Raw genomic sequence first — 26489 nt, 5'->3', positions numbered from 1 at the left:
GAGTAACACACACACATCGGGGAAAGCACTAAACATGATTATCTATTCTAACGTAGGGGTGCAAGCAAGCAGGTGCGGGGTGCTGTCCGCCGGGGGTCGGGTGCTGATAAATGACAAGAGGGAGCACCAGGGGCCATGGAGGTCTCCCGACCCACCCGAGCGCGAGGAGACGCTACCTAGCTCGTCACCATGCCAGGACGGAGGCCGAGGGCTGCCAGATGTTCTGAATTCTAGGGAGAACACACACGTTCTCTAGGGAGAACACACACGGGCACCAAATACAACAGCAGAGGCGATGCCGCCACACGCTCCTTAGGTCCCGGAGCTCATGTCATCTCTACAACAGCCCAGTGGGCCGCACTTCTCTCTCTCTTCCCGATGAGGCCTAAGGACATCGGGGAATTTATCTGTGGTCTGAGAGAACCGAGTCTCCAGACCATGAAACCCTGGCTGCTCTGCGTAAGGTGGCGCTTCGGCGGTTAGCTCCATGGACGTGAACGCCACCTTGAACCCGGAGAGTCTCAGGGCAGGAGAGAGTCTCTCAGGAAGCACAAGAGCTCTTCAGCTCCCAAACTATGGTAAACCACTACAAGAGAAGGTCCCAGATTGGGGCGAGGGGCGAACTACTCCCATGATTTCTGGGGTCACCACAGGGCAGGAGCTAAGCTAGAAAGGGAGGGATGAGATCATGGCATCACGAGACAAAATTGTCATGAGGACAGAGGAAGGAGGGGACAACATCTACACCAGGTCAGCTTACAGAAACAGAAAAATACTAATATTTACTTGGTATCTAACTACTTGTCAGGAGTTGTTCTACACCTGTAGCTAGGTTAGTCCCTTTACTCTTCACCTTGTGAGTTGGTGTGTTTAGTATCCCCATCATATGGAACAGGAGACTGAGGCAAAGTGACACGCCAAAAGTCACAGAGCCAGTGCGCTCTAAAGCCAGAGCCCAGGTTTTAACCTCTATAATACATCGCCTCTCTAATGCACAGATGTCATCAGGATGGGGCACTGGGGCTCCTCGGGCCTCGAGCCCACCTGTCATTACATATGGATGGGAGAATTCCAGAAAAATGCACATGCGGGCTAAATCCATGAAGCAACGCCAACAGGGCTACGTCTCTTTCATTAGCTCAGGGATCCTTCCCAATGACAGATGTCAAGTGTATTTTAATTTCCAACACCTCCTCATTCCCAGGGGACATAGTACAGAACTCATAACTCAGGCTTTTACAGAAGAGACAGTGGCTTCTCTTCAGTGACACGCTTCTTTTCATTCCTTTCGTGTATGGGGATGGTGGCTACAGACAAGTGGAGAAGAGAATTTCCTGCTCTCAAACTTTTTATAGAAGTGTTATCCAACAGGACTTTCCACGATGAGGAAAATGTTCTGCATCTGTTTTGCCCAATATACTAGTCACCAGACACGTGTGGCTATTAAGCAGCTGAGGAACGGAATTTTTATTATGATGGAAAATGGATTTAAGAAGCCACACCCAGCTAGGGGCTACCATATTGGACAGCACAGCCTCTAGAGGGCGTGGTAAGAAATGGGGGTGGCAGTATCTAGGTTCTGTCTTCCTTCGAATGACTTTGCAGCCTTCTACTCTGGAGTTTCTGAAAAGGCTGGGGAAGGTGGAAAGTGGGTTGGGCTCAGCCAAAGACTGGGCTCACCCCTGCCGCCTGGGCCCTTGGGAGCTGAAATGGCTCCCGTGAAAAATCCAAGTGGGGAATAGTATTCGGGGGGTAGGTTCTTGTTTCGTACCAAATCAGATTATATCACTGTGCCATTTTTAAACATTTTAACATTCATGGGCTTCATTCCCTACTCCTTCTAAAGGGACCCAGGTTCTAAAATCTAAAATCAACACTACCCATACTGCCCTTGCCCAAGCCCATGGCAAGGCTGGAGGAAGGAAGCCAAAAATATCTTTTCCTCCTCCACCTAAGACTTGTGCTCCTTCTAGGGTTTTCCTTCCAGAAGCAGACCTCTGAGTTCTGAAACGATGTCTGTGAGATCGAATGGCAGAGGCATCGAAGGGTCATCCTTTTCCCAGTACGGCCGACATTCTGGCTTCTGATCCACAGGTAAGGTTCGGGCAATCTGGGACTGGCACCTGGAAGAGTAGGAAGAGGCAATTAACCCATGCGAAGAAATTCTGGAAAGACTCCAATTCACGGGCATTTTGGAACGACACCGCCAAGCACTGCAAAGACAGTGCTTCGCGGCAGTGGTAAGGATGAAATGAAAGAAGGTGCTCACCAGGCACAAAGCAGGTGTTTAGAAGACAGAAGAGCTGTTCCTCATAGCGTTGGAACTTCTTTTTCTTTTTTCGATTCCCAGCTTTGTATTATCTCTAGTGGCTTCCCAGAAGCCAATCACCAGGGAAATTCAGTTACTCTGCCTTTAAAACGGTGAATTATTTTTTCATTATCTCAACTGTTATTTAAAGTGTGTGATTAAGCCATTATCAGATTTAAATGTTTGTGGGATTTCGATGTATTACTAGATTACTGGGAAAGATTAAATTGAATTTACTGCATTAAAACGTCCAAGAATAGATTAAACAATATTACGGGCCGGGATTGACTTTGGAGATTCTAGAGATTTACAAGTGTCCCAGCTTGCTGTGCTCAGAAAAAGGCACTCCAAGGAGAGACGGATTTATAAGGATATATGCAAATAGAGGTTAATAATCATTTCCACTGATGAATAGGTGGGGAAAACTTCCACAAAATTAAATTAAAAGGCTAGCAAGAGTTACTCCCTAAGGAAAACACTTAAATCACAGTTTTTATTAAATGGATTATTCATCAATAGTAGAGAAATTAATTATCATATGCAACTAAATTATAGCCTTGTAGGAAAAAAGTTGGGGACGGCATCATCCCCAGCTTGGCTGGCATCGACCTCTCAGAGAGACCAGCTTATTTAAAATTGGTCAGGGAAAGCTCAGTGGCTTTAGCTTTATTTGTCTGAAAAAATGAGGATCAGAGAGAATGAAACACAAATGGCGATAAGAAATGAAGAGTTTCCCTACTCCCTTGGAGGGCGCGGCGGTGGAAGCCTGTGTACCCGGAAGAAATGGTAGGAGTACACCAGAAAGAGATGCACGGGTTCTTCCCCACGCCCAGCCTCTCCGCATTGTTCTCGAAATCATTTAAAAAGTGGCCATCGCCACGATCCATCTCCTGTGGAGGACGAACTCCGAAGACATCAACGGACAGACTATCCCGGTCCTATGTCGGAGCCTGATGGTAGCGGAAGGTTCCTAATGAAAAGACATCTTCTTCTCTGGGGAATTATTAATGGTGAGGGGATCCCCACGGGAAAACATACTTCAACTTTATACCTATTTTCTCGTGTGGTTAATTGCTCTACCGGCATCCTCTGCACTCAATCCGTCGTACATTACACATAACATTCCAATATATCTTCAGCTCTCCGCGTCAGACCCTGATAATAGCGTCTGTTAACATGCACTAAGTACTATTATGTACCACATCACTTCATAAATAATAAGATTAGCTGACCTCAGGGCCCCAAGAAGAGTAATGTGTTTAAATGTTCTCATTATTTATTTAAAACAAGAATTAAAGCAACAGAAGCTGCTTTTGACAATCCTCTTAGCATAAATATTAAACTGTTTGCACTGATAAGCCCCACACAGAGCTGAAGAACGGAGGGTGTGTTCTGCAGACGACCTGGTGATAGGTGTTGGGGACGGTGCCTCTTGCTGCCCTGGTGTTGAGGCTGCGTCTCTGTGGTTCTAGAGACAGTCTCTAAATCACAGGAAGGGGAGGGAGGGAAATTAACATTCAGGGGGAGCTGCGACTAATTACAAAGGAACTCGGCAAAGCTTTTCAAATTGTGCTCTCTCTCTGCTTCGAAATCACAGGGTAATGCTCAATTTACTAGGTAGGGAAAGTTATTCCAAATTGAGCAGCTCAACCTCTCAGCAGATAAATTATCTGCGCACACATTATCCCGGCTGGCAGATTAAAGGCCTATGATAAGTGTCGATCCACCTAGAATATCATCAGGTTTGTAAAAAGTCAATAGAGATGCTTTCTCACCTGTCAGATGGGTTTGCCCCATCGCTTTGAGAAAGTATTAAAAATAGGAAAGCCTGCCAGAGAGGTTTGCTTATGCCCTGTTGTATACGCCTTCCCCCCCAACCCCGAGCTTTTCCTCTGGGTCCAGCTGCTCTGTGATTTCCTGCCCCCCAAAGAAAGGCCAGGCTGGTGTGGGAATGACTTCTTTCCATGCAGGACCTGAGAGGCTAAGGGCTGGCTACCGTCACTGGCTTCCGTCTGGGCTGGAGGGAGAACCCTCTGTGGGGGTCTCTTCCTGCTCTGAATTCACAGCTTTCAAGGTCACTTTCAAACTTCTTTTAATGCCCCATGCTCCTTGCCGATTTCCGAAAGGTAGTGACGGGGCCCCAGCTGAGGACTCATTATTTCAGGTGATGCCTTACCTACGGGGGCAGATGGCCACCCCCTGCTTCAAATCCTAGTGTTTGGTTCCATATCACGCCAGACTGCAGAACCGAAAGAGAAGGGATTGAGGATGGCTTGAAGGCGTAGCCCCTTTTCAGTTTCTTTCTTTCCTTTTTTTTTTTTTTTTTAAAAGATTTTATTTATTTATTTGAGAGAAACAGCCAGAGAAAGCACAAGCATGGGAGGGGCGGAGGGAGAGGCAGAAACAGGCTACCCGCTGAGTGGAGAGGGAGCCTGACATGGGTATCGATCCTGGGACCCTGGGATCATTACCTAAGTCAAAGTCAGAGCCTTAACCGACTGAGACACCCAGGGTCCCGCCCCTTTTCAGTTTCAATTCCTCTTGCTCAAATCACTCTTTCTGCCTCCTTTTGGCTCATCTCCTAGGATGCGGCAGGAGGGAGGTTGAAGCATCGTGGAGAACTTGGCACCTGCTGCTGTGTGGGGGAAAGGACATCCCAGGCTGGTTTCTCACCCTTGCTGAGCGGAGCCTCAACTCCCTGTCCGGTGGGAGTGAGGATGATGATGAGGAGGAGGATGTTGGGTATTCACGGGGTGTTGGGAAGGATAAATGAATACATACATGCAGGGTGCTTAGAACAGCGCCTGGCACAGAGTAAGCACTCAACAGATATTAAATATTATCATCGCCACCGTTATTTCTACCACGAGGACTAGTGACGGACAGGTGATAATGCCAAGACCAGAGCTGCCTGTCATCCCTGTAGAGATAAGGAAACCGCTCTTTCTGGCTCGAATCACACTGAGCCTGAGTCTGAGTCCCACACCACATGATAGGCCTGGACGCTGAGGCTTAGGTAGTCAAGCTCCTACAGCCTCCCAGAGACAGACTCAAATGCTCCGACCCAGAAAGTCTCAACCGTTGCTCCCGAAGACCTAGAATTAGTAAAAGGTGCTATCGTCAGACTTTCGAACAGGTGGCTCTTCCAGACTGATGTGACATTTACAGGGAAGAAAGTAGGACTGATTCTTAGCACATAGACTCTAGAGTTCCTTGCAAAATAAAGGGGCCCTAAGTTCTCTTAAGTCATGTTTTAGGAACGCTGACCGCGGCACACATTTGCAGGCTGTGTCTATCCCTACTGTCCCCACCAAGAGGGCTGTTATTTTCTTGTAGGGAAATCCATCCCCTCTCTGTGCCTGGCCACGTGGTTTGGGTGGGATTGGCTCTCCTGCTATAGCCAGCTTAGCCTAATGAGTACATCCACTCTCCCAGCCACAGGAAGAGGTTTTGAGGGAGGCATATGACCCGATCTGGGGCAAGAGGGAGGGTGAAACCAGAGGACTGATGTGGGAGCCGTGGGAAAAGCCTTTCTTATCTCCTGTGAGTTATCAGGATGCACTGTCTGGGAGAGCCACAGTCATTTTTGCTTGGTGCAGCAAGGGGCTGGGTCCTAGGCAATATTGTTTGTAGCTGGATCAATCCTCACCTGAAGTCAGGCATGCTTAGAATTTTTTAGTTCCTTGGGGCACCTGGGTGGTTCAGTGGGTTAAAGCCTCTGCCTTCAGCTCAGATCATGATCTCAGGGTCCTGGGATCGAGCCCCGCATCGGGCTCTTTGCTCAGCAGGGAGCCTGCTTCCCCCTCTCTCTCTGCCTGCCTGTGATCTCTGACTGTTAAATAAATATATATATTTTTAAAAATCTGTAAAAAAAAAAAAAGAATTTTTTAGTTCCATAGCCATGATTGAGTTAGGTTTTCCTGTCACTTGCAACCAAAGAGGCCTGGCTGACATGCTGGCCATGCTCCCCACCTGTCAGTTACTTCCCCCCTTTTTACTACAACATCCGTTGCCACGGGCTTGCCTGCCAAGGATATGTGGATTGTCCTGCCTCCAAACTGAGATGCCGCTGCTGACACAGTATAATGTGTGCAGGGATCATCTGGGTATGAAAGCAGGAAAATACTGGCTTTTGGTTTTGGTTCCAATTGTATTTCTATTTGGGACAAATTCTTATCCAGAAAACAAGGGTGTGCTGGTGTTTTCCAAATAGGTCTCTGAATGCAAACAAGCCAGTTTCAATGACCACAGCTGGATGACTTTTCCCAAGAAAGTTACAAAAAAAAATTCTCCTAAACTCAGTATTCCCTAGGACAGCAGATCATTCCGGACCCACCTAACAGTAAGAAAGTTCTCTTTTTACCTTTCAATCTTGTCCTCTGTATTCCCATCCTAAAGCAAATCCTATTTTCCATGCTTCTTTGGCTAGCAAATAAACTTGGATCTACCCAGAAAGCACTGCCCCTTTCACGAAGCATTACAGAGGGAGAAAAGGAAAATAATATACATGTCATCTCTCTCCCTCCCAAATTCACATTATTCCAAGATTCCAAGGACTGTATGAACAAAACTCTGTATCCCCAAAACTCTGGCTACGTAGGAATGGTTCTCCCTAAATGACCTGGTGTCCTAATGGGAAGCAACTGACAGGTGTCCCATTGGCTGGCCCCGTAGCGGGCTGCCCACAGGTCCCTCTTCTCTCCCCACAGGTGTGACTCACATGGTGCCTCTGTGCCCAGGATTTCCCTAAGGGCCACACGTGCATCTGGGCGATCAGGATGGCGGCCACATTAGTGAACACTGGTCGCCATGCTAAAATTAACCACTTTAGCTAAAGTGTGTGTTAATTATGGGTATGCAAGCAGTCAATAAAAGGTTAATGCAAAAGTCAAAGGATAAATTTCTTCCCTTATTGCACCACTTCACAGACTAAATGACTAGCATTATACTTCGTGTTTTTAATCAATAGGTTTTACAGTAATGTGCTGGCCATTGATTTTAAGAAAACATATACGGTCTTCCTCCTTGTCCTTAAATTTTGCAACAAATAAAGGAGGACAGGTAACATTTCCATAACTCCTGGTGACGTGATAAAGATTTCAAGCGAGAGGATGCCTACTAAGAGAATCATCAAGATAAGTAAGCTTAATAAACAAAAAAAAAAACAACAAAATACCGAGAACTTCATGGGGACATATTACCAGGCACACCCTGTTGAGGAGACAAGGAAAAAACTCCTGAGAGGGAGTTCTTTAATGGGAAACAGGAGAGCAAAGAGTAACTCCTGCTTAAAACAATTATATTTTGTAGCTGTTTAAACAAAAGATGCTGAATATACAGCACTGCCTTAACTTGATTTTTCACAATCTGAGAGAGACGGACAAGGTGGGTATTTGATCCCCATTTCGAGTGAGGGCTGCCTTACCCATGGTTGATCAGGGCGGGTGTAGGGGAGCAAGGGCTGGGCCCGGCCTGGGCATCCAGCTGGCTTCCCTTTCTAGCACATTCCATCAATCTCATGTGCTTCTTTTTGGACTAAAACGGGCCCCGTTCCCCGACTATTTAGCTGTTCTTGACACATTTAGATATCCAGGAGATTCCAAACCATTTTAGGGAGAAGGAAGAGCAGAACTTTTTTTTTTTTCCTTCAAGTTCTAGAAGAACTGTTATCACAGCAAATGACTGACAAAGCTTCCTTTGCGCTCTGACGACTTGGCATTTCTTACGGCATAAGCATCTACGGTCTGGAGAAATGAAAGACACATGTTCATCTTTTAGGGGCATAAACTGTCTCTAATTATATTCCCGGGGTGACCTTGAGAAAAATTGCTCAACCTCTTCCTTTCCTCCGCTGTTACATGAAGCCAATGGTTCTCTGCTTCACCGGGTTATGCGAAGATAAAACCAAATATGTCCATAAAAGCCCTTTAAAATAGGTAAAATACCGCACAAATGTATAATTATGTCTCAATACCCCTTTCCCCTCTGTACAGACACAGGTCCTGTTTTTAAACCCTGCTGATTATGCAATGCTGGCCACAGGCTCTCGTAACGCTTAGAAGTAAAAATGAAAGAGCTCGTGCTTCTAAAGACTGGAGTGATTTAAACTCACAACTTCACCAGAAAATACCCAGTGAACTATAAAAAAGTGCACTTCTCTTCAAGTCAGAGTCTTCTCCAGAATTGTAATTTGCAATGAGGAGCTGACGGTCACTCCAGCTGGTGAGCAGGAGTCTGTCTTAGGCTATCAGCCCCAGCAGAACGCATTCCCTCTAACCATACAAGCCAGCATGGAAGGCCTCGGAGGCCTTGCTCACGCAGCCCACACTGCTATGGCCTCACGTTAAATCCACATTTAGCTGCAAAACCCAGTTGGTGGGATCAGCATGGAAACAGCGAGAAATAATGAGATAATGGGGGCAACCAGCGCTGCTATGAGTTTTTAGGCCTTGGAGGGAGCAGGAGACCAACAGAGGGGACGGAGTTTCTCTGTTCTTCCCATTCTCTCTGGGACCATGAGAGTCACAGCATCTTTTCCCACAGGGGGATTCTCGTGTTCAAACCCATGTATTTTTCATATACCATCCCATCTAAATCCCTGATGGGTACTTTATGTACAAATTTGGGGATTTGCACACGTCATTCAGACTCTCCTTGAGGTCTACCTTGAACGTGACATTTTAGATGGGACCTTGAGTGAGTGGTCACTCCTCACTGGGCTGTTTCTCATGGTCTCACTACGCTTTGCTCCAAATAATCTGTCTTCGTCAGTGGTAAGAAGAGTACGTGGTCCAGTTTCTAACAACCTCCACTTGACATGCCAAGTCCTTTCAAGAGAAGTGAGCTAACCCATTTATAATTCGTCTTCTCCGACCTTCCATTGTGGCCATCACAGCACCATGGGCCCCTCTGAAAACAAACAGCAGCCCTGTTGTATCTACCATAACACTCTACCTTGACAAAGCTGGCTTTAGAAAATTGGTTTCTTAAACTGCTAGAACTCAGTTTACCCACTGCAGAACTACTAAGCAAACCCAATGGCTAAATGAGTTTCAACAAAGGACGTGTTCACTTTCTCTCTGAAAGGCTTTTAACCTCTTGCCTCTGTACCACATGTTAATGTTTCCAGATCAGTAAAGTCAACACACATCAGAGTGAGGAAAAGCCAAACTTTGGCCCACGGGTCAGCTTTTTTTTTCTTTCCTTTTTTTTTTTCAGGTCAATGTACGTTTTTAGTCGGTAGTATTTTCCTTTTCTTTTCTTTTCTTTTTTTTTTTTTTTTTCAAGATTTATTTATTTGACAGAGAGATCACAAGTAGGCAGAGAGAAAGGAAAAAGCAGGCTCCCTGCTGAGCAGAGAGCCTGATGCGGGGCTTGATCCCAGGACCCTGAGATCATGACCTGAGCTGAAGGCAGAGGCTTAACCCACTGAGCCACCCAGGCGCCCCATCGGTAGTATTTTTCAACCATGACCACTTGACAGAGAAGGCTTGGCTTAACTTCTAGTTGTGTAAGAATCTATCTGGAGTTTACACTTCAGGAAAGATGTGAAGAGCCTAAGAGCATAGTCTGCTGAGGTGTGTTAAGAATCAAGTATCTCCAACAGACTTGTGAATGCCAGGCCATCAAGCCACATGGCCATCTAGCCATTTTTCCAGAAATCGTTGTGCCATTCAGCATGGATAAGCCTGCTGTCCAAGTCTTAGTCAGTAAGTCAGCATATTCATGGAACACCAAGCGGGGGTCCATACCGTCTACACACTGGGAAGAGAAGGAAACAGCACAGGACACAGCCCAGCTCCTGGAAATGACTTCTGTTCTCCACCTTCATTTGGAACTCAAAAAGGCATTTTCCATATAAACCGTGGTTTTTGTGATTCCCAATTCTTCTACTACCTCTGATTTCTCTGTAAGAGCACAGTAATATACTATATAGCCCAATAACCACGATTATCAGGGGTTGGGGTTTTATTCTGTTGATTCGGTTATATTTGAAAAACAAACCACACAAAACATTTAGAGTTCTAACTTGGGATTCCATGGAGAAATTTCCTTTGATAAGGGTTTCCCATCTTTCTGGCTCATCGAACCAAGGCTTCTTTCCACTCTAATCACTGCTAAGAGCTCCTCTGGCCAATGGCAAAGCCTCACCAAAGAGGAGAAGACTCAGGGGTAAGGATAAAGGTGCCCAGTTAGTACCTGCAGGAGGTTAGGAGATGAAGAGACATGGGACACAAGAGCCTCTTGCTGGTATAAAAATCAGAGATACATTCTGGTGATGGAACGGCTCAAGGCCATCGTCACGCTTTCTTTCAGGCCTGGGAGTGCCATGTCCTTTCCCCTTCTAGTGCGAATATCTGCTGTCTCCTCCAATCCATGCGGTGACACTGTGTAAGCCTCACACCTCCTTACCCTCTCCGAAACCGCTTGTCTAAAAACTTCAGATCGTGTTTGCTGTTGTTGGAGAGAACGATAGAAGAAATTCTATCTTGTGCCAATGCTCCTCCAGTGTCATTTCTTCTCAGATCGGAGGGATAGTAGCAATGCTAACAAAAACATTACAAAGAGCCAGTAACAAATACCAAGTACCATGTACTTTATACAGCTATTTAAATTAACACTGGTCCTCCAAATGGAAACTGAGGCCCCGAAGATTAACTAATTCATCCAAGATTTCATAGCCAAACAAAGGACAGAGTCAAGATTTGGCAAAATTGCCTGACTACACACTTTAAGATCTTTGCACTTTTCCAAAATACCAACATCAAAAGGATCACTCTGGGCCCTTGTTAAAAATACACTTTTCCAAAGCTGCCTAGACCCAGGTCAGACCCTTCAGAGAGGAGGGTCTGTCAGGTCAGTATGAATTTTCACGAGTGACTCTTCGGATCAGGCCAGTTTGCGAGAACACTGCACCACATTAATATGCCACAAAAGACCACAAAGATGCTGAAGTGGGGCACGGAGGGGCGACACGTGGGCCCATAAAGAACTCACGTTATATCCATATCCATTTCAGAGGACGCCAGACTCAGAGCTGGCTCTTGCAGACACGAGATCTGGCCCCCTAAGCAAGCAACAGGTGACTTCCTGGAGTCGGGCACATAGGACAGGTCTCTTGGAGTCCTTCCCTTCCTCCAGGGACTCTGCCAGGCCTGGGGAACCACTTAATATGTGAGACTGCCTGGCCCACTGCTGGGGTATAAACCCAGGGGGTGGAGGGTTGAGAACAATTTCATCCCCAGGTCCATTTGTCGGCTTGTCAGTGCCGTAATGACAGTGATGAATGGGCTACCTTGACAGCTCAACATTTAGGAGCTGCTGACCTGTGACCTCTGGTCACATGATAGGGTCACCTGAAACCTGCATGACTTCTACCTGGTCAAGGGTAACAATATAAGGGTCAACTATGCTGGACGATTATATGTATCCAGTCTGAGGCCGCTTGGTCAGGAGCTTTAAGAGAGGCCGGGTTGGGTTCCCCGGCTCACAAAGCTATGGAACCATCGCAGAAATACGCCTGACAAAAGATATACAATTTCAAAGCAGTCTAGAGTAACTTTCCTTGCGAGGGAATAGAATGAACTCATTATTTTTAAAGGGCAACAATGAAAACAAACACTTTGGAGAAAAATATATTCTGCCAGTGACTCCGCCATTGGGAGGGAAGCTTGGAGGCACAGGCCCTAATGAGTGGTATTAATGCTCTCCCTGCAGCTGGGCAGAAGGTTCAATTCGATGCCGGTACTGGAACGAAATCTCCATCGGCCAGTCTTGAGCCCTCCTTTTGGCCCGAGAATATGGCTTCTCTGCCTGTCCGGTCAGCACAGGACCCCACAAAAGGACCATGATGAATGAAACAGAACCCTTCCCAATTTAAGGACATCCCCATTGCTTGAAACTTGTTTGCATGGGGCAGTCTCCAACTTCACGAAGATTCCAGAATGACTTATGAGCAGAAATGCAAGGCCACTGTCATTCTTAGAGGCACTGTCACATTAAAAAAATTATATATTTCTTCTTACAGAAGTGAAGCTTTTGCTTTTTGGCTATCTGGTTAAATTCCATTTATTCCTGATCAGATAGTAACAGTCACGTAGGTCAAGAATACAGTGTCATAAACGGAATCCAAAGGGTCAATGTCATTGATTTGCAGGATCTAGAAACTTCATAACCCATGCAAGAAGCAGGCACTGCAGAAAAATCTGATTTACATCAGAAGCCTGGTTCCTACAAAGGATTTCCCACCCCCGCCCCCCCACAAAGTCAAAGACCGACAGACAGACAGCCCCTGGAGCATAATCCACTTGTACTCCTGAGAGATGAGCAAAAGCAAAGGACAATGGCTTACAGAATAAAAGGCCAGCTGTTCTGACTTTGGAATGCTCATTTGAGTTGTAAGCTGTGAAATAAATTTGAGTTGATGGTTCCCCCATCTGCTCACCTGTCAGTCTAGCTCCACTGTACTGCTGTTTTTAGAAATACTTCCGTGTAACCCGCTTAATTGGTTCTGGGATGCCGAGAAACATCTCCCAAGTTTATTTTCACCTTATTCCAAACATGAGGCTACTGGGCCTTTGTTTCTCCTCTCTTCTTTAAAGAGCATTCACTCACGGGTCAAGAGCACGCACAGTAGAAAACTCAGTGTAGCCCAACACCGGCAGCATGGGGCGGTGGAATTCAGACCTAGAAAACGGGGGGCCGAAATGAAATGCCAATCTGTCAAGGACATACCAGCCTGCTGATGAGCTTATGCTCCCCACTGGTTTAAAAGCTGAGGCAGAGTCAAAATTCTTGCAATGGCGCGCAAGGCCCCTTGTGATCTCTACCCTTTCTGCACCGGGTTCCCTGACCCTCCCTCCTTCTGCTTGTTCCCTTGCTCCCTTTGCACCGCTCTGTACCGGCTCATCTGCTCTTCCCTGAAGAGGCAAAGAACATTCTCAGGGCATTAGTATCTGCTGTTTCTTCTACCTTGAAAATTCTTCCCCCTAAGGGCTCCATGCGGCTTGCTCCCCCACTGCTCAAACAGAATCCAATCAGTGCGGCCTATCTTGAGTGACCTTCCCAAGACAGCAACATCCCCCTTTTCCTCCAACCCCTAGCCCAGCACTCCCCATCTTCTTTCCCTGCACTGTTTTTCTACACAACACCTGATACCATTTGGGCTATGTCTGTGCGCGCGTGTGCACGCGCGTGTGTGTAAAATGAGCTCCCCGGAGACGGGGATTTCTGCCTGGTTTCCTCACTGCTGTCTCCTACAAGCCTCGCGCAGAGCTGGGCACATCCCAGCCACATTTAATACAGCGGAGTGCACAGAAATGATTGAGAACTTACATCTGAACCCTACTTCTTAAAAACAGAACTGATTTCCCTGCTACACAACCAATGGTTTAGTAATGATAGTAAAAGTACGAGACACCATCAAAGAAGGAATAGTAATACCATACCACAACTAGCCACTGAGAAGGAGGATTAGGGATGGCAGAAAGAATGTTGGGGGGGGTCAAGGGTCAAGCTCCAGCCCTGCCACTCCCTTACCCTGTGAAGTGGGGCAATGCTGTGGCTTTCTGGTCACCAGGGCTCAGGTCTGTAAAATGAAGGGTTGAATCAGACCATCCTTTAAGGTTTCTCCCATCTCTAGAAAACTGGGATTTTACCAATATGCAGTTAACTTCCATATACCTTATCTCTTGTGACCTTCACTATGGTTGGGAGGAGGGGTGTTACCTGGTTTGGGACAAGGAAGCAGAGGTCATTGCTAGCCCAGCATTTTTCTGTTTAGCTGCATTTCCTTCAGTGGTGGAACTGCAAAGTATTCCCAGTCCTGTTACTCTGATTCATAAACTATTTTTGCAAGCAAGTCCTAAGCCCCTCAGAGGTAACACCCACGTATATCGCAGGTTCCACGGGGAAGAACCCAAGGATTCTCCAAGCCGCCACCTCATTCCAAGGTTGGAGGTAAGAAACTGCTCCACTTGTCCACGGACGTTCCATGGCAGAAACAGAAGTCTGTAGAAGGGCAAGACGTCTGCACAACTGTGGCAACAAGAGCGCTATGCTAACAAAGCCCTTGGATTCCAAAGCTGTCGGAGATATCCCGGTCTTAAATCCCAAGCAGATTCCCCTTTTATACCTCTAGGAACTGCAGGACCCTCTTCCTGCAGCTAATATTTAGAAATTAAAAATAATTTTACTGGGCACCTGGGTGGCTCAGTGGGTTAAAGCCTCTGCCGTAGGCTCGGGTCATGATCCCAGGGTCCTGGGATGGAGCATATCCGGCTTTCTGCTCAGCAGGGAGCTTGCTTACTCCTCTCTCTCTCTGCCTGCTTCTCTGCCTCCTTGTGATCTCTGTCAAATAAATAAACTAAAAAAAAAAATTTACCTACATGAATATCTATGTTACTGGGTTCAGGGGTCAAGACAGATGACAACTCGGTGTAGCTTACAGAGCCTGCTGGCGGGTAAAGCCCAGATTTGGGCAGAAAGTGTATTACTGCTGCTCTGTTTTCATTCATTCATCCATCCATCCATCCATCCATCCATCCATCCATCCATCCATTTATTCATTCAACAGATATTTATGAGGTACAGGATCTAGAAATACCATAGTGAACTAGGACAAAATCCCAAGTTTTGCAGAGGTTATGGTATCAGTTATAAACTTAGCATGGAGCTGCCAGCAAGAGGGCCTGGAAACAACAGTGGCTACAGATGACGGAAGTTTAGTTTTCTTTCACATTAAACGAGTCCGAGGAGGTCACGGGACAGCTGTCCAGAGACACCTAGGACCCAGGCCGTCCCATCTACTTTTTGGCTCTGCTGTTCTTAGCTGATACCGGCCATCCTCGAGCTCACCTCATGGACCTGGCTTACTCCAGCCACAGCAGCTGGAGCCCCAGGGAGCCCCAGGGAGTAGGGGAGAGGAGGGAGGGGTTAAATGCGCGCTTATCTCCTCTTTTTGGGGAGGTCAGGCAACCGCCTGCAGCCTCTATTTCACTGATGAGAACTCAGTCTCTGGGCTGCCAGAGAGGCTGGTGATTGTAGGTTTTTAAGGAGATGGGCTAACAATCTTTTCTCTGTCGAAACCAAGATTCTACACTAAGGAAGGGGGAGAGAATGAGGGCAGGAAGACAGCTAGTCTCCGCCACAGAATGGAAGCAAATAGATACGAAGATGGTTTCTGCTGGAGAGCAATGCTTTGGAGAGATGCGGGAAGGGTGCTGGCCACAGGGGCTGTGGGAGCCATCTGTCTGGGGTAAGAGTACTTTAGGGGACCCATTAGGCAAGTTCTAAGGGACAGTGAGGAGGCCACTGTGGCTGAAGGAGGGTGACGAAGGGAAGGAGGAGATGGGATCCGAGGAGTCCAGGGAGGCCACGGTAAAGACCGATCTTACTCTAAGTAAGATGGGAAAGTAGTTTGGCAGGTCACTGATAGCATCTGTGGCCCAGTACTCGGCAGAGAGCTTCTAGACTCCTTTAAAACTGGGTCTTCTCATGAGAGTAAGCTTCTCTGCTTGACCCATCCACAGTGTTGGGTTGATTGCAAAATATCCTCCTTAAGACTCCTTCCTGGCTAATAGGCCACTCCCCACAGCGGGGGCTGCGAGGGAGGAGGGCTCTGAACCTGATCGGCCCAATGCCTTTGATGCTTTGTTCCTGCTTTGCCATGGAATAGAAAAGAAGAAATAACCCTAACCCTCCCTGGATTCCTGAGGTCACCTGATGTGTATCTTCAGAAATCAACTCACATCCAATTTATGTTGCTCTTTTTCTTCTTGGAGCTGTGGATTCGGGCCGAGGAACCAGGGTAATCCTATATGCTGAGAGCCACGGAAGACCGAACAGGCCTCTGAGTCAGCGCTAGATATGCTTCTAAAGTGACTTGGTTTGAAAAAAGTTTTTAAAAAATTGCACTCAGTAGGAGGCAGGCCACACCCCGAAGTTCCCCAACCAGAGCTTCGGCCATGCTGGGGGTCTGGAAGGAAGGCCGAGTTGCCGAGAGACTGCTTCCGGGTGACAGAGCGACCTCCGAACCCAGTGGTGAAGGGGGTGGGCTTATTCATTAGTCATCACAACCACAACTCTCCCCACTGGGCATCTCTGAGGACGGAGCAAGCCGAGGGATGAGTCGCTCTCTATCCATTACTGATGGTCTCAGCATCCCACCACCTGAAGGGGCCATGGCCCAGGCTCACACTCTCCAGGGCTCTGAGAGCTGGGGCTGCAGCTCCTTCCTCCACTGTCTGGGGTGAGCTCATTCTCCCAGCCCCGGTGTCTGCTTGTGGGCTGACCTTGGGAAGGGCGCTCAGGCAGCATTTTCTCATCTGTCAAGCTGAGATAGCCCCAGAACCCCAGAATCCCATCTGGGAAATATTCAAGCAGGGACCAGGACTGGCCATCTCATCTCACAGCCCCCTGGCTCTGGGAAGAAGGCTTTTACCAGGGGCGGGGAGGGGCGGGGAGAGATGAGCAAGGTCACGTCCTTGCCACCTGCCAGCTAGGAATGGGGGTGAGGCGAAAGACGAGAGCTCGGCTCAGCTCTGTGCAGGAAATGACACCCTTAGGCCCTCACTGCGGATCCCGGGCGCTTTCTTATTTGCCAAAATTCAGAAGGTCATCAGGAATCAAAGGACGACATCTGCTTGTGCGGAATGTCATTATAGAGGAGTGTGGGAACAAGAGGCCTGTTACAAGTCACCTCTCCAGCTCCTGCAAACAGGCCGATTAATGGAGAAGTACAGCTCTTCACTGAGCGTTACAGGAGTGGGGTCAGCTGGGACCGGGCCAGGGCTCGGCGGTGAGTGGGGACAGCACAGCGAGGACTTGATGAGCTGCCGTAACCTCCTGCCCCGTGCCCGGCCTGCCAGGGAGCCCAGCTTCTCAGCAGACTGCTAAGTTAGAATTTCCACTTTTTTGGAAGAACAGTTCTATAGCCACGACCCCCTGGGAGGGAGCCCGGAATACCTTTCCAGGGGCCCATTATGCTTTCTCTACGGCGCCTGTGGATAGGTCAGCTCAAGTGAGTCCACGGGCCCTGGGAAGCCTATTGTTCCAGATTTAAATTGCACTTTCTAGTTGGAGATTGACTCATGAAGGTTCCAGTGCCCAAAGGTGGCCACCAGTAAGTTAAGAGGCCAGGGCTGTGTGTAGGGGAGAGCGTGGGCGGGTGGCCAGCCCAGGGGGTGTGAACGGAACAGCACTGGGACACTCTGGCTCCCAACCGATGCCAGAAGTGCCCCAGGAATCTGTTTCTCGCAAGCGTGTGGGGACAAAGGAGGGGAAGGCATGTCGCGGCGCAACTTATTTCTAAGGAGGAGAATATTTTAAGTCATAGCTCAAATCACGCTGCTTCGTGGTGCGACGGAGAAGCACATGAGCTCTGCGTTCTTTGAGAGGAGAGGGAGAGGTGGGGGTCTCCAAAGCCCATTTTTACCTTTTGACTGTTTCACCCAGGCTTGACCACGTGACCAGCCCACTGGGAGAGATCCGTGCGGGAGGCCAGCAAATGCAGACGAGAAGCAATTTAATTGGTTCCAAGTTAATGTCCTTTTCCAGTCGGTCTTGTGTAAGCACCTGGGAGTTACGGCCAACTAACTTAAAATGATTTATAAAGTTCTTTCCCAGGAGAAAGGTCTCTGGACAGGCAGCGAGTGAGTTCCTGAGTTATTTCTCCATGGTGGGTACAGCCAGAAGATGAGGGAACAGGTTCAACAGTAAAGAACCTGAAGCTCTCTCCAAAAAGGGAGGGAGGCTCTTCCTTTCCCAGCAAGGTCATTTTTGACCACCACGGCTAGCCCTCATGGACGTCAAGTTTGACAGACCTCTGCCTTTAGGAACTCATCATTAACTCATACCTTCTCAGTTTCAAGGCGAGGTGAACAGACTCGCTCAAGACACTGGTGACAGAGTCCTAAAACTACAATCCAGGTCCCAGGAGGCTTCGTTCACCGAAGGCTTACTGGCTTTTGCTTTTTTAATGTTCTAACAGTTAAGTGCAAACCTTTTTTGAAGCATCTCCTTTGTGCCAGATCGAGTTCTCAGTGTCTTTCCATGTAACGCTGATAACCCTACGAGGTTGGTACAATTATTATCCCCACCTTACAGATGGGAACACGGAGGCACCGGGTGGTTTTGTAACTTGCCCAAGGTCAGAGACTGTGAGTGATGTGGCTGAGATATGAACCCAGGCACTCTGGCCCCAGAGCCATGTTCTCAAGTCACTACCCTATGATGTTAATGAAACAATATACATTCCCAGTCTGACATCTAATGATACGAGGCCAAGGGATGCATTTTATAATGTAAAAGCAAGACTCTCCCATCTAGGGGCCTGGCTGGCTCAGGAAGAAGAACATGCAACTCTTGATCTCGAGGTCATAAGTTCAAGCCCATGCTGGGTGTAGAGATTACTTAAAAAAAAAAAAAAAGAAGAGTCTCCTACCCTTGGACCTGTTTCTAATGGTGGCTCCCTTCTATATCTCTAATTAAGATGCACACACTGCTATTTCTTGACTTATCAACTCTAGATATTATCTATTGGCTTCCTGTAACGGTACATGGAGACCTGCCTTGCCCTCACTCTGTGCATGTGTGCGTGGGGTTGGTGGGAACTTGTCTCCAGCCATGGCCCCAGTGGACCGGGCCTTCAGTAGTCACTCCCACGCTGGGTCAGCTGGCCTGTCACCTGCTTTACACACACTGCAGCACAGGGGGTGTTCTAACACTTCTTCAGAAAAGTCTGAGAGCTTCCACCTTTGTGCTTTTGGGCGTCACAAAAGTCTAGCTTAGACACGAGAAGGCTGAATCTTGGCTGCAAAGACCCCATTGGAGAGAGAGATTGAGGCCCTGCTACCCAGACTCCCGTTGAGGCCAGAAGAAGAACCTTCCACCGCTGAGCCCCAGGCAACACACAGAAAGCCAGTCATCTGTGATGAGAAATAATGACGATGGCTGTTTAGTTCTGGGGTGATTTGTTATGCAACGAATAACCAAAAATAGTGTTTTCTATATTTTTAGGTCCTTAACTGGGTACCTCTGTAACTATAGATACTATGCTTACATTCTATATCTGGTTCCGTTAACTTTCCTTATTGTGCTAAAATATATATAAATATATTTACTGTAAAACGGCCATCTCAACTGTTTTTAAGTATACAATTCAGTGGTATTAATCGCACTGTGTAAACATTACCACTGTCTATTTCTGAACTTTTCCATCGCCTCAAACAGAGGATCCATACCCACTGAGCAATTATTTCACACTCCCCACTTCTCTGGCAGCTAGTGACCTCTTACCTACTTTCTGTCTCCATGAATGTGCCTCTTCTAGATAGTTCTATAAGTGGGATCATCACCCAACATGTGTCCTTTTGTTTCTGGTCTAGTTCACCTGGTGTACTATTTTCAAGGTTCATCCATGTTGTAGTGTGTATTAGAATTTGATTTCTTTTTATGGCTGAATAATTCACTGTACACATAGAGTACTATCTATCTATCTATCTATCTATCTATCATCTATCTATCTATCTATCTATCTACCCATCTATCTATCTATCTGTCTGTTGATGGACCCCTGTGTTGTTTCCACCTTTTGGGTATTGTGAATAATGCTACAAAGGGCACTGGTATACACGTATCTGTTTTGAGCTCCTGCTTTCTTTTAGGTGTATATACCTAGGAGTGGAATTGCTGGGCCATATGGTAATTCTACATTTTATTTTTTCAGAACTGCCAGAGTGTTTTCCAACGGTACTGTGTGATTTTACATTTCCACCAGCAGTATAGGAGGGTACCAACTTCTCCATATCCTTCTCAACACTACTTTTTTAAAAGTACAGCCCTCCTAGTAGGTGTGAAGTAGTCTTTCAATGTGGTTTGGATTTATTTTCCCTGATAACTAATGATGCTAAGCATCTTCTCATGTACCTATCTGCCAGTTGTATATCTTCTTTGGATAAATATCTAATCAAGTCTTTGCCTGTATTTAAATTAGTCTGCCTATTTGTTGTTGAGTTTTAGGAGCTCTTTATATATCCTAGACATTAAACCTTTATCAGATACATGATTTGCAATATTTTGTTCTTATTCAGCAGGTTGTCTTTACTTTATTGATACTGTTCTTTGATGTACAAATGTTTCTAATTTTGGAGAATCCAACTTATTTGTTTTCTTAGGTTTTTATTAATTTTCGGCAGAATTACTCAACTTCCCCTTTTATAACATAAGGGTAAGAGTGTCTAACATAGGATGAAAGACTGAGCCACTTAACAGCATGAAATAAAGCTGAAGGAGTATGAGATACCCCATGTTTCACGTACTCTGGAGGGATAATTTCCATATACGTGGCATTCTCAAGTCAGTTGCTGGTTTTCACCAAAGCCAATGTCTCCTTGACAACACTGTTAACCCAACTTTGAGTTATTCCCTAACTCCAACAGTGCCTAGTGGGAACTACTTAAAAACTGGTCCAGAATCCTTAATTTACACTTACTCAGAGTGAAAGTTCTCATTCTGTACTTCTACAAATGCATCTGACTGTATAGATGCCTTATGTCTTCCACCAACCTGGAGGGAACTGGTGGGCATCTTACCAACTACCAGTTTCAGTACAGAGGAATGGCAGTATCTGAGATCCCTAGTAAAACTTTTCATGACACCCCTCAGACCTTCTGGCAAATGATCTGATCTGTTAAAAGAATTTCCTGATACCTTCTGTGGCATTTGTAAGAGACTAAAGAATGGTTATTAAGACAACACATGCAGGGGCGCTTGGGTGGCTCAGTCTATTAAGTGTCTACCTTTAGCTCAGGTCATGATCTCAGGGTCCTGGGATCGCACCCCACGTCAGGCTCCCTGCTCAGAGGGGAGCCTGCTTCTCTCTTTCTGTCTGCACACCTCCCACCCATGTTCTCTCTCTCTCTCTCAAATGGATAAAATCTTAAAAAAAAAAAAAAAAAAGACCATGTATGTATGCATATCCTACTCGGCAAACCACCCTTTACATAATCAGTGACACCTCTTTATGACATGATAATTTGCCAATAAAGCAGATGAAGAACACAATACCAGGCAGGAGAATCCTATCATAGTAAGAGCTTTCCTCCCATATGCAGGGCAGCTCAGGGGACACAGTCTGACCTCCTGTACCTCTGAAACTGGGTAACAGAAACCCTACCATAATGATGCTTTCCTTGTACAACAAGCTTCACTTGGGCCCTTCTGACAGCCGATTATCACTTTTCTCCCCCATCAAAAACATTTAATTCACCGCGGTTTGGAATGTCTATTTATTTGTGGGGTACTTAGGACTCCTAATACCTCATAACTGTTTTGGTCCTTACCATCAGAAAGGAAATGTGGCCTGGTAGAGAAAATTAAAAAGTGTTTTGAGCTCTCAGGTCAATATCAGCCTTCTCAAAACTGTATTTGCAAAAGCCAGCATGCTGTTGAAATAACTGCACGAACTCTATCGGTTCCAAAGAGATAATGATGTTTTGCAGAATTGCTTATAAAATTAAAACTGGAAACAACCTAAATGTCCACCATTGAGGGAATGATACTAAACCATGGTATATCCATACTATGGACCTCTCTGCAACAATTAAGTAGAACAGAACTGATTTATATTATATGTTCTCACATGGAAAGGCCTCCAAACATAAGATGTACTGAGTAACACAACCAAGTTAGGTATTGACTTGTACCAGTATAATAGCCATTTATGGAAATGAAAAAAGAAAACAGGCATTGGTCCCCAGCACATCTATCTATCTGTAAGTGCACAGGAAATTACCTAGAAGCGCAGGAAGGTCAGAGATTGGGACTAGGGGATCCAAAAGCACTTTATGAAGTTTTCATTTTTGAATGGGGTGACTGTGTTTGTGTAGCACCTGTGTCATTCAACACAGATAAAGATGCTAATGCATGGCGAAGAACACAAAATACTTCAGAGCTGGGGATGGGGATGTGAACCTGTCATTAAAGCATACAGTATGTGCCTTCCGTTCTAATTTCCTTTCTACCAGTCAGAATTCTGGGAACCCAGTGAGAAGGAAATTCTTGGCTTGGTCAATATGGGGCTTTGAAGTCTAACAGGTAAAACGGTTGCTTTGCATCTTTCCTTTTTTTGAGCGAGAGAGAGCGTGAGCCCGTGAAGGGGGAGGGGGTGGAGGTGGGCGGGGGACAGTGAGGGATGGGTAGAGGGAGAGAGAGCATCTAAAGTAGGGGACACGGGGCTCCACCTCACAACCCTGAGATCAAAACCGGAGTGGAAATCAAGAGTCAGATGCTTGACCAACGGAGCCTCCCGGCTGGCCCAGTTCCTTTGCATCTTAAGGGAGAATTTGCCTACAACCCTCTGAGCTGCTTTAGTAAAGGCAGGGGCATCTGAGGACTGGCGCCAACAAAGGGAGTCCTTCTGGCTTTCTCTCTTCCCTTCCCCAAACTTCTGCCCTCCCACTGAAACGGAAGCCTAGCGAGGGGGAGAGTAAAAAGAAAGGGCCCATGACTATGCTCACTTTAAACACCTAAGCTTTATGAAACTTCTTTCAACTACATGCCTCTTAAGGAAAAACTGTCAAAGCAACAAAGATGCAAAGTGGAAAAAGATGTTTTTCCTACCAAAAGGGCTCTGAGGAATGGCTTCAGAGAGTCATGTTTGTTTTCTGAGTAACTGTACCAACTGACTTTCTTGTCCGCCATGACAGCCCCTGGCCTGTTTCTTGGACCCCTGCGGGTTCACTTGCTCAGAGTCCAACCATGGCAGCGGAGGTCGACAGCAAGCCCTGAAGACAGAGGAAGGCCTGGGGGCTCTCAGTCTCAGCTCAGCTTAGAGCCATTGGCCCCTTCCTGCCCCCCACCCAACACCCCCCAAAACAGACCTGAGAGCCACTCTTAGGAAGGCAAGAGAGGGCAAGGGCATTTTATTCTCTGACTGATTTCATTTTTCCCTTCTGGGGAAGGGCAGCGCGCTCGAACATCTTTGAGATGGGAAGGGTCTTGGGAACACAAGCTCCCCCCTCCCCCTTTCAGTTCATGACCCCCTCCCCTAAGGCTTTGCTTTTAGGCACCTTCGTTGCTAAAGGCATTTAACTTTAATTCCATTTGACTTCAATTGTGTCCAAATTACTGTAAAAAGGAAGAAGACAACAAGCTGTAAATATGAAGAGAGACAGAAAATCATTGAGAATCCTGCCTTTATGAATATTTGATGAAGAAAGGTTAGATCCATAGCTGGTAAATTATAAGAAATTATGTCCATCATGTGACTCTGTCAGCAAAGGTTAATACAAATGGGTTGGGACTTAGTTGGGATGACAACGCAGATTAAAAAAGATTTGTCCTGTCCTCACTGCAATTAGTTTTTCTCCTATTATTAGTGTAATAGAGTTGATCATTAGGATTATGGCAACAGAACAAATGTTCAGCGAAATCATTTTGTGTTACAGACTCGCATTGCATTTTTACAATAAATTTTTCATCTCTGCTAATCTTGCCCTTAATTGTGTGGTTGCTGTGGGCAGGATCCAATTATTAACTCTTTTGATCCTATGATGCCCTTGCCATCAAGCATGCTGATTACATGCAGACCGAACGAGGGATCCTCTGTTTTTCTGCAGCTGGAGACACGGATCTTGTGGTTCGTTTAGTGCATGCAGAAAAATGGTTAGCTTTGCTCAAATAACAGCTCCAGTCACGCGTGAAATTGTTTATAATTGTGTTATAGGATTTTGCCCAGGTTAAAGGGCTTCTTGGGGCTTCCATTATGAACCTCATTTCTCAGGTATTTATGATTCATTTTCCACTCTTAAAAACTCTGAATTAGGCTTAACATTCTCTGCTTAGAGGCCATACTGTTGTTGCTGTTATTATTATTATTTTGCAAAGGGGATTAAGGGAGTCATCCCACATTCTCTGTACCAAGGCGGGGAGTGTAATTGATGTCAAGCCCAGTAAGTCCGGATGTAGAACAAATGGCTAGAGGCATGATTTCTCCAAGTGGCAGTCAGGATTTCCCAGGGTACCTTCGTGCCCCTTTGACAAAGCTGAAGAGCTTGAAGACGGAAGCCAGACGGAGGGTAGGATGAATGACCGGCCACTAAAGGGAGACATACCAGACGGCATTTAAGTCTCTAGCCATCCCAGACCAGGCTCTAAATAATTAGAAACAAACTTGGACAATGTGGTGCCAGCTTTCTTGGCTTTGCTAGGCTCCTTCTAGAAAACTCCACCGCCTTCACCCGAGGTCAACCTTTCTTTGGATGCTTTGAATTTCGTATCTTTCATGGAGCTGCTATGTGTTTTTCAAATGAGGGACAGGGCTGATGGAATGTGTGAAGATCCGCAGAGGACAGAGAGAAAGGCAGCTAGAACTTGGGCCGTGGAGGGCATGCCATGGAGGGCATGCCATGGAGGGGAAGACGCAGAGGACGGAGCATGCCCACAACAGAAAAAGGAAATGAAGAAATAAACATCTAAACGCATCAATGCGGTATCTGCTAATAAATCAAGAGACCCTAGAGGGCCCGTGCAGGAGATAAAAATTTTCTTCTCCCCACCCCCCCAAATCTAAAGTAAGGCTAGACAATATGGAGAACGAGGGAAAAACTGTCTTGGGAAGGGTTAAACGTGACAGCCAAAAGAATAATTGGAATTGTCATGCCTGGAGCAATTTCAGCGTGGAAGGAGTGTCTAAGGAAGGTCCGCTGAGAGCCCCCTGAACTGAAGCAAACACGCTCCCCACACTTACAGCCATCCCGAAGTAGGAAATTTAACACATCAGGGAGCCTGCTGGATTATCAGATCAACTAATCAATAGCATTGACAATATTTCTGCCTAAAAGCATGGGGGAGCAGTACAGCAAGGCACCAGAGAGGACCAGATCTCTGCCAATACATTACTTGGGACCTTTGACTCTTGCCATGGGCCCAGGAGGGATGTGACTTTTCTTCCCAAGACCTGGGATTTTCTGCCTAAGTAACTTTGACCTGCTTGGGTTGAGTCAATTGCATCCTTCATTAGGAACTGGTACAGGTGACGTATGCAAATGGCACAGGCCCAGTCTCCTAGGCATCTGAAGCGGCATGTCGGGTCACGCCATTCCCCGCTTCCGGCGGCCCTCCCCGTCAGACTGCGTAAATCTCAGCCGTGTGTGCAACGGCGCCAGACTCAGTGGGATACAAATAGCTTCTCCGTGTATCTGGATGGCTCTGGAGACTGGAGCTACCTGAAGGGTTGTGTCCCCTCTGTGTGACCCGTACCTGGCGACTCTGAAAAGACATTTGGGCCCCTCTCAATTCACTGAATTTAATGCTCCAGAAAGCAGCGAGATGTCATCAGTGAAGGTGATGCTAATTCAGAGAGACAAAGAGAACGCACTCTTCGTGTCCCCAAGTCTATGAAAGAGCATTTGGGGGCAATGCAGAACCTGCCGATCGAACCCACGCCACACATGCCCTGTGCAGCCTGGCCTTCTCCCCAAATGGCTCCTTTTGGTGTAGCAATCTGGAGGCCAGGCTCCAAACACCAGAATTAAGCCTCAATATGGAAACATCTGTAGCTGGCAGAGACAAGAACAAGGCTGTCAAAGGAAGGGGGCTCACATTAGCTCGGTACCTGGTATGGACCAGGTAATTTATTCAATTTTCTTACCTCTACATAATATCCCAAGTTTACTGATAAGAAAACTGGGGGTTTAGAAAGAGAGGTTATATAACTTGCCCAGAGAAAGACTGGGATTCAAATTCAGGTCTGCCAGGCTCCAAACCACTATCCCAAACTTTGTAGCACCCATTGCTGCCTTGTTCCCAGCAGAGGAACGAAAGACAGCTTACCCAATGTAGTAAAGGCAAACAGTCAAAATGTCAACACCACCAAACCTCCGAAATGCCAGAGAAGATGGCTGGACGGTGGCGTGCTTTGGAAGGAACACTAGCGTTGGTATTAGATCTCTTCTCAGATACGATATATAATGGGGAGTGCAAACAGGAGAGTTAAAGAGGTAAAATGCAGAACTTACGTGGACACGGATGCCTCACAGTCCACATCTGTACCAGGCACTGGGCTCTCCAACCATGACAAAGCCAAGGTTTTCTAGAACTGGCATATTATTGTAGTCCGTCTGGCTGTGCTATAACTATTTCAAGGACTATTAAATTAAACCCTGGAGACAGTTTCCCTTAA

General features: G+C 46.6%; 1 protein-coding gene across 1 annotated transcript in view; it reads right to left on the bottom strand.

Moving 5' to 3' along the window:
- Nucleotides 1-260: 260 nt before the first annotated feature.
- Nucleotides 261-26489, bottom strand: part of FTO (FTO alpha-ketoglutarate dependent dioxygenase) — a 377970-nt gene continuing 351741 nt past the window's right edge. Inside the window, exon 9 of the mRNA XM_032324553.1 lies at nucleotides 261-2123. Coding sequence (XP_032180444.1) covers nucleotides 1970-2123 — 154 coding nt within the window. The 3' untranslated portion in view covers nucleotides 261-1969. The remainder of the gene's footprint in view (nucleotides 2124-26489) is intronic.

The sequence above is a fragment of the Mustela erminea genome, chromosome 19 (assembly GCF_009829155.1).
Source record: "Mustela erminea isolate mMusErm1 chromosome 19, mMusErm1.Pri, whole genome shotgun sequence".
Taxonomy (NCBI): Eukaryota; Metazoa; Chordata; class Mammalia; order Carnivora; family Mustelidae; genus Mustela; species Mustela erminea.
This window is presented reverse-complemented; position numbering and strand designations above follow the sequence as displayed.